A 9,169-nucleotide genomic window follows, 5' to 3' on the forward strand; every position below is an offset into this window, starting at 1 on the left:
AAATTGTGACTCTCGCATGCTGATTGGCCAAGTATCTTAAAACTTTGTATTTGTGGCCATGATTAAATAGTGTGTCTTAGCAGTCTAAGGCATGATATGACGCATCCATACATCCATACAAACATTACAGTACTCTACATACATCTCCAGCACATTCTTGAGTTGCCGTAACTTGTTTGGGTTTTCAAACATGGTCACCCCTGCATGATGTTCCTCCAGAAGGTCACGTACTATATCTAGGATTTCCTGCAGCTGTTTGGGCCTCTTTAACTTCAGTTTTTTCTCATTATGACTGTTATGTCTCTTGAAAAGTTGTATAAACCTGATGAAAGATTATGTTTTAAAAATGTCAGCATCTACACTTCTCATTCTCTGGCCTTCATTCTTTATAAAAAAAAAAATTCAAAAAGGCAAACAGACACTTTTCTTGAACCTTATTTCACATTCTACTGTATAGAAACACACCTGGGGTCCGGTTCCTGAAAAGTAAGCTAAATATATCTCCTGATAGGAGTTATCCATAGGTTATAAATTTGCTCAGCAATGGATAACTATCCGACTGATAAAAATTGGTTCCTGAAACCAGTTATCCCTGGGATAGCTATCAGTTGAGGATAGGCAACAAAAAAACTGGTTTGACGAGTAAATTGTAAACAGGAAACCTGGTAAATCAGCAAATATAAGCCCAGTTTTATAGTATTTTTTCCGTTTTATTTTACCACACAAACTTTATAAGATCCCTACGTTGTCTGCAATTGACTCCCTTCATTCCCAAGTTTGTTTTCAACTGGTTTAATTACTGTAAGAATCGCTTGTTCAACATGCAAGCAATCTAGTCTTCCATTAAAATGCAACCTTGAAATGAAGAGCTTTACACATATTCAATGTTCCTCCATTTCTTGGGATTAATAAGGGCTTGTTTCTTTGAGCAAATGTATGGAAAATGTCAAAACATCATGTAATCCAAGAGGGCAGAGGAGTTGTTGCCATGGTTATGTGGGGCCCTGTGTTCTAACAATAACCATAGCAACACCTCATTCGCCATCTTGGATTACATGACCTACCAACCTCTGCTAACTTAATCTACAGATAAGTTTATCAGAGGATAAAGTGCAGATTTATCTACGGATAACTGATAACTCCTAACTGAGCTTCCAGGGACTAGCCCCTGGCTGACACTGTCAACAGTTCACACCTGGGGTGTCTAATTTCCATCTTCAGTTTCTGCTTTGGTGTCCTATCCCCATGCCGTATGATGCCAATAACACATCGCAACTCCATCATGGTTCCATTCAGGGTGTCTGTGATTGGTCGGTCCTCACTAGACTCTTCTAGCAGATTGTAGGGCTTGTAGAGCTGTGGGGCTAGCTCTTGTAAGATTCTGCTCACAAGAACCTGCCAGATGAATATTGACAATCATGTTAAGGAGACTCAACTACTGTTGTTTGACATTGACTTGATTAGGTCTATAAAAACACCCTTATTATCCATATTAAAAACAACAAGGTATTTCTTGTTTTTTTTTTCTAAAACAGAATTATTGATGAATTCATCTAATGCTAGATCTTAGTATTTAAATTAAACCATGAGAGAAAAAGAAACATATCAGTGTGGTATTTCCTTTTAATTTGCATTTGCGTCCACCTTAATTTTAAAACATTGAGGCTGTGCTGAGGCCCCTACTGTGGATGCCCAAGCAAAAATTGTTTGCAGAAGCTTAAGAGTTCACATTTTATTGGATCACACCCATACTGAGAAATTGTATGTGCTTTATTAAACACGTTCCCCTATAAAAGGGAAAGCTCCTCCCACTCCCGGGCACGATTTTGCAATTATAATCAGAACACTGCCACCCTAACAGTCACAAATTATAAGTATCCTGCAAATTGCTTATCTCTGAGCCTAAGTCGGTTAAAATAAAACTACTTTTGCACAGTTAACAAGACAGTTGTGTGAAGAGATTGACGAATTAGTGATTTGCTGTCTACTCACGTTATTTGGTGCAAAATTTTAAATTTTGCGCTATCCATAATCTAACGCATTTGCATAAATTATTTGCACGCTGTGATGAAAATGCTTGTATTTTAGAGCGCATACATGGTATAGCATTATTTTGGATAGATAGAAACATTTAAGGTGGAAAACTCTAGGAATTATATTTGATTTGGGTAAGAATATAAACATTTGAATTTGGCGCTCAGAGCTATTGTCCTGACATGATTGATAAACGATTGTTCTTTAGAGTCTGGGGGTGGGAGGAGCTTTCCCTTTTATAGTGGAACCTCATGTTTAAGGTCAATCACAGGTCAAGATAGGTGGGGCATAAGATAACAAAGAAATAAATTTTCCCTCCCACACTTTTTGTAAACACCAAGGATCTGTGCAACTGCTCTTGAGATAACTTACTGGGTTCAATTTTTGGACTCACATTTCATTTTGTGACATCAGTGCAAGCTTCCCATTATCAAAAGACAAGATACTACAAGGATCTGTGCAACTGCTCTTGAGATAACTTACTGGGTTCTACTTTTCGACTCACGTCATCTTATGAAATTAGTGCAAGCTTCCCATTATCAAAAGACAAGCTACAGTACCGCTCTCGAACATGTGGACATATGTTCACGAAATTGTTCGCGAAATTTGAGAACACAGTTCGCGAAATTCGCGAACAACGTTCGCGAACAGCTGATGTTCGCAAACACAGCATGCCAAAGCATGTGAAGGATTCGATCGTGGATTTACGAGGGCAGACACAGGCAAAAAAGTTAGTTAGTTTATTCTCAAAAGCTTGCCTCGAAGAGGGAAGGAATGTCGATCGCTTGATATTCAGAAGATTGTTGAATGTGACAACTGCTAGCGAATACTTTTGAACAACGGGAAGCCATTTTATTTAACAAATACTTGTATTACACATGGGATAATTTATTTGGGGAAGGAATGCCGGTCGCTTGATATTCTTCGATGATTTTCGAATGTGAAAAAACTGCTAGCGAAGAATTTTGAACCGCGGGAATCCATTTATTTGACAAAGCAAAGACTTGTACTAAACACGGGAGAATAAGTTTGAGGTGGGAATGCCGGTCGCTTGATATTCTACAAAACCCAAAAAGAAGACATTTATAGTAGAGCATGTTGTCGCTGACTCATGTATTCGAACACAAACGACTACTACTAACAGTTTTCACACATCCGAAAAGCTTCGAAGAATATCAAGCAGTCGGCATTCCTTCCTCAAACTAATTCTCCCGTGTCTAATACAAGTTTTTATCAAATAAATGGCTTCCCAGTGTTCAAAAGGATTGGCTAGCAGTTTTCACACAATCGAAAATCTTCGAATAATATCGGCATTCCCTCCTCAAACTAATTCTCCCATGTTTAGTACAAGTCTTTGCTTTGTCAAATAAATGGCTTCCCGCTTTTCAAAGTATTTGCTAGCAGTTAACACACATTTGACAATCTTCGAAGAATATCAAGAGATCGGCATTCCCTCCTCAAACTAATTCTCATGTGTTTATTACATGTCTTTGTCAAATAAATGGCTTCCCGATGTTATTAAGTCTTCGCTAGCAGTTTTCACACATTTCGAAAATCTTCCAATAATATCAAGCGATCGATCGGCGTTCCTTCCTCAAACTAATTCTCCTGTGTTTATTGCATGTCTTTGTCAAATAATGGCTTCCCGCTGTCTACGCTAGCAGTTTTCTGACACATTTCGAAAATCTTCGAAGAAAATCTAGCGATCGGCATTCCCTCCTCAAACTAATTCTCCCGTGTTTAGTACAAGTCTTTGCTTTGTCAAATAAATGGCTTCCCGCTTTTCAAAGTATTCGCTAGCAGTTAACACACATTCGAAAATCTTCAAGGAATATCAAGCGATTGGCATTCATTCCCCAAACTAATTCTCTGTCTAATACAAGTCTTTGTCAAATAAATGGCTTCTCGCTGTTTCAGCTGTTATTAAGCCCTGGATCACACGTTACCGTTCGTCAAACCGTTTATTTTGCATCTGTTCGCGAACAGCGTGTTCGCGAACGTCGTTCACGAAATTCGCGAACAGTGTCCCTATGTTCGTGAGTGGTACTGTACTAAAACATACATAGCAATGGGTGCTTTGTTTGAACCACTGGCTTTCGTGTTTAATATTTCAAACCTATATTTATGTGACCCCAACAAAATGGACGTAAGGCTTCCATGAGATACCGATAGCTTAGGGCAAGCGATAAGCTTTGAGGCATGGGAAGAGGGGGAAGCCTGTACCTGAGAGCAGTCATCATAGTATTTCTTTGAAGTCTTGACAAAGCTGAAGCCATTCACATCACACACATATGAAGTGCCATGGGTTCTCAACAGATCAAAGCCACACACTGTTTGCTGCAAGTCAATCAGAATAAAAAAAGATTTATAAAACTACACTAGACTATAGATCACTACAAAAAACAAGAGAAAACTGCAATAGACTGGAGGCCACTGCCATTTACTTGGTAAAACTTATGAGGTGGGAGATACAGTAGGCAAGCCATTTGTTATAAGCAGCCAAAATATTTATTAACTACCTTGAACAGCTCACAAACTTTGTGTGCCATCTCTTTCTCGTAGGGGTTCAGGATAACAGGATAGCGAATCTCTTTGCCCTGACTGTCTCTCTCTACTTTACCATCTAGAGACGGGGACTTTCTTGCTTCAGCATGGGCATACTCTGGACCCACAGTGTATACCTTAAAAAAAGTTTTAATAACATATTCTATAGGTGTTGGAACATATCTCTGAGAGCATTGCTAGGGAATTTTTTAAACGCAGAAAAATTGAATTTCCTGCCCTGGATGATCACAAGTGTGCCTAACAACCGAATAGCTTCAACAAGATAATTGTCCCAACACCCTTAATATGGCAGAACAAGTACAGTATGACTTTAGTGTAGGATGTGCAACATGTTCAAAACTATTTGACCTTGAAAGTTTGTTAAACCATTCTCTCTTGTAAACTCCTAACAAAAAAGTTCAATAAGCAATGTTTGCCTACTTGACAGGGCTTCTGGAATTACGCGCTTGTGCGGAAGCGCGTAATTTGGCTTTTTCCGCGTAATCCGCAGAATACACAAATTTCCGTGTAATCCTGCGTAATTTGGCTAAATTTTGAAAGACAAAACACTTAATTGCACAGCTGATGTGTTCTTTTAGGGTTGTTACATCGATTTCTCATGAAAAAAGTGCGATATTTCGAACTGAATTTCCAAAAAAAAAAAGAAATGACTAGGCGTTCTTTGCTCAACCACGAAGGCCTAGGACTTTTTCAAGTTATTTCGTGCTTTCCTTCGGTACAAAATGTTGTTTGGGCGTAACAGTTGATATTCCGTGTAATTTAGCGCGTAATTCAGTAAAGATTCCCGCAAAATTTTGATTTTTAAAGAAAAATGTATTGCAAAATCCCGCGTAATTTAGCGCGTAATGATTGATTTTCCACGTAATTTAGCGCGTAATTTAGCCAAGAATCCCGCATAATTTTGAGTTTTTTTCGAGTAATTCCAGAAGCCCTGACTTGACAGCTCTTCAGTGATTTATTAGGTAACAATAACAACTTCAAAAAATGTCTGTCAACAGTACAATGTTTTTAAATAAAACCCTGTAGTCTGACTACTGCTTGGTGTGTAGAACTAGGATATGTATCTGTCAACCCAACTTGGATAGAAATCTTGTGAAATTCTGGAAATACAGTAAATATGTGAAAAAACACCAAGAAAGCCAATGTGGGTGAATACAGAAATTGTGTGAACATTTCGACAAAAATTTGGCCTGTGATGGGTCCCAAAATCTTGTGACAGCCACCTAATGCCGGTGAGATAACAGCTACTGTATGAACTAGCCAACCTCTATATTTGTTGTTCTCATCACCAAATCTAGAGCTTTCTACTATGTATATCATGATAACAAACCTTAACATCAGTTCCATCTGTTGGTACAAAGTCTTCATAAATGTAGGAGCCAAATTTTCTGACACAGCTTTCTGCAGAGTACACACTGCTACGACTGCCAACCTTCCGAAACAATCTTTGACTTCCACCTCCAGCAGAGGAAGGGTAGTAAATGAAAACATTGTGATCTTCAGCATCTACTGGCTTTTCTACAAATGGCTTCTGGAAGACCACATTTCCAATTTGTATTGAATCCTCTAACTCAACAAAGTTTGTGTCGATGGGGTTTCCATCCTCATCTCTCATGAGAATAGCATAGCGTGGTGTCTCAATATTTCCTTCTTTTAACAGTTCATACACAGCACACCTAGATTGGATGGATACCAATAAAATAATTGAACTTTGCTGTTAAATCAGCTTCACATTGGGATGCTAAATCATAGATTTTATCATAGTCATAAAGTTTTAATTAATAACCAGATCTGACAAAATCTGGACATAGACTATATGGAAAACCAATAAATACTAGTCTCCTGCAGGGGTGTACTTGGTGTGTCGCAGAGGTAAAAAGATTGTCTGCTCAGATTTTATCATAGTCATAAAGTTTTAATTAATAACCAGATCTGACAAAATCTGGACATAGACTATATGGAAAACCAATAAATACTAGTCTCCTGCAGGGGTGTACTTGGTGTGTCGCAGAGGTAAAAAGATTGTCTGCTCAGACAAAGGTATGTAAGACAATTTAAAGATTTTGAATAAGTAAGGATGTTTTTTGGAATTATAAAAAAATCAACCTGTTTTCATAATACCCTAATATGTAAATGAACCTACTCAACCTGATCTTGAAAAATTCTACGATTGAAAGTGCTTATTGTCCATTGTTTATAATGTAATGATGGTTGTTTGGGGAGGTGCAGGATTTGCTTGATGTATACACCTATTTCAATAAAGGTTGTCAGTGCAAATGGCAAATGGCGATTGGCAAATGGCAGTTCTACGACCGAAAGTAACAATGCGTCTCAAAGAATATCGATAATTCGAAACAATTATCCATTAAAGGTCACCAATGCTTGGCTATGACATTGCTGGACTTTATTTAAAACCTTCAATTTTATGAATAATTGGTACCCATAAGCCATTTACCATTTGCCATTCGCACTGACAACCTTTTGTGAAATAGGTGTATGGAATTGACATACTGTATACACAATTAAATAAATTGCAATTAAATAAATTAACAATTAACAATTAAATAAATGGCAGTTCCAAAGCTAGAAATGTACTCAATGAAATGCTTATAAATAAACTTCAGCGATGCCAGAGCTATATATATAAAAAGCCTTAAATTGAATGATGATCGATCCATGTTCTCCTGCATTCAGCAGGCCAGGATTGGCTGAGGAGGGAGGGGGGGGGGGGGGGGTGCGCAGTCATACATGTAGGTATCACATGAAAAAAGCATATTATTTGAAGATTCCTAGAAATGACCCACTTTTTGGCCGCCAAGGGGGGGGGGGGACACGCAACATCTGGGCACCCCCCTGTGAATGCGCCTGTTCAGTGGTACCCTAGGTTGTAAAATTGCCATTTGCCAATCGCCATTTGGTGTTTGCACTGCGAACGTTTTTTTTTAAAGGTGTGGCATAATGAATATAGTCCACCAAAAACTGGTAGTCAACTATGTCTAGGGTCTAGCAGAGTTAAGTACTAGTTTTAGGTGGAACAAATTGATATTGTGTATGAACCAGTCAACTATTTTGTGCTTATTTGAATAGGGCATTTTAAATCCACAGTGCTGGCAAGACCATGCCGCCTGACACATAATCCACTGTATGCTAACATTATAAGCAATGCCACATTGACTTCAGCATGGCATTTCATGCTTTCTCATGTCTTCTTTAAGACCTTACTCCTGCAAAAATAAGTGTACATGTGGATTGAATTTGTGTGACCTGGCATCCTCTCGCCAGTCTTGAATATCCTCCCGCCAGAGTATATATCTTAACCACCCTAATAACTTCTGTGTTGCATTTACCTGTCTAGTAGAGTGTACTGCATTTCCAAGTCGTTCAAAACAAATGGATTTCTAAGCTTGGAATACTCTATTGCCTTGTCCAGTGGAAAACCAGATGAATAGAATGAGATCAATGCATCACAAAGTGGCCATTCTTCTACTTGATGATTAAGTATCATATCATCAGAAAACACCACCACGTCAACAAACTCAAATCGCATTATGCGACTCAAGATCTCTTGCATTGGTGTTGACTTTGTTTTTTTGTTCATAGCGCAGATGCCAATTTTTATGTTTGGTATTTCTTCTACAAGTACATCACCTAGGTCTTCTTCCATGACGGTATCAATGCCTAATCCAGAACTAGGGGTAAACTCCTGTGGTTCACCCTCCCCATCTCGGCCGCTCACATCCAAATATGTAGCTGACATCTTGTTGGCGAGGAAGGTGAAGAGATTATTCCTTGAACAGGACAATGGCAATGTTATTATTGTCATGAGTAAAAGTATGAAAGTATAAATAAGATTTTATACCCAAATTATTCATTTCATTTCTAAAACAATTATTTCGCAGTATGAGTACAAACTGTATGCCTTTCTAAAATTTTATTAAAATCGATTAAAATTCCGAGAACTCACACTAGACTAAAATTAATATATATATAAAAATAACAGGCCAAAGAAGAACATTTTTTCATCTTGGTCGTTTACAAACCATCCAAAACAAAAGTTGACAGGGAAAATACGTCTACTTTCCATCCCTACCTGATGTAGCCCTTTAAATCTGCCCAAACGATCACTACTTACATCTGCTTTTCCTATACCTCAAAGATCATGTCAATACAGTCATGCGACGTTTGCCTCTGCTAGACGCCAAACAGTGCTTGTTTTCTGAGTAGAAACAGCTACGACAAGAGACAAGAGCGCGCTATAACGTTGCGCTCACCGATAAAACTAGAAACTGAGTTCATTGCAGGAGAGAAAAAGGCGCCTGACTCCATAGCGACAGACGGCAGCCGTGCCCATTGCCCTATTCAAGCGTAGATTATCTATTAAAAATCATCGAGTTAGAGGCCAGCAAAAAACTAAAAGTGTTATTTTTCCAAGGCCAAACCTGATCACTTTCAGGTTTGGTCTGCACGAATTATCTACCTCCCCCATCAGAGGTAAATAAAACAGAGGGTTTGATTGGGTAAAATTGGTCACCCAATGAAGAGCCTCGTCTTAAAGCTTAAAAGTCACCAA

General features: G+C 38.4%; 1 protein-coding gene across 5 annotated transcripts in view; it reads right to left on the reverse strand.

The window, feature by feature from the left end:
• The window catches only part of LOC5507748 (inositol hexakisphosphate and diphosphoinositol-pentakisphosphate kinase 2), a 36,051-nt gene extending 26,963 nt beyond the window's left edge, over window positions 1–9,088 (reverse strand). For 3 of the 5 annotated variants that reach the window (XM_048724898.1, XM_048724899.1, XM_048724894.1), the window contains exons 1-7: window positions 8,732–9,088; window positions 7,947–8,387; window positions 5,930–6,275; window positions 4,554–4,715; window positions 4,258–4,371; window positions 1,196–1,395; window positions 143–322 (exon numbers count right to left, since the gene is read on the reverse strand). In XM_048724898.1, coding sequence (XP_048580855.1) covers window positions 143–322; window positions 1,196–1,395; window positions 4,258–4,371; window positions 4,554–4,715; window positions 5,930–6,275; window positions 7,947–8,387; window positions 8,732–8,733 — 1,445 coding nt within the window. In that variant the 5' untranslated portion in view covers window positions 8,734–9,088. Of the gene's footprint in view, window positions 1–142; window positions 323–1,195; window positions 1,396–4,257; window positions 4,372–4,553; window positions 4,716–5,929; window positions 6,276–7,946; window positions 8,388–8,689 lie in introns of all 5 variants that reach the window. The other 2 variants (XM_048724895.1, XM_048724896.1) reach the window with 2 other exon arrangements.
• Window positions 9,089–9,169: the final 81 nt, after the last annotated feature.

This window comes from Nematostella vectensis, chromosome 3, assembly GCF_932526225.1.
Source record: "Nematostella vectensis chromosome 3, jaNemVect1.1, whole genome shotgun sequence".
Taxonomy (NCBI): Eukaryota; Metazoa; Cnidaria; class Anthozoa; order Actiniaria; family Edwardsiidae; genus Nematostella; species Nematostella vectensis.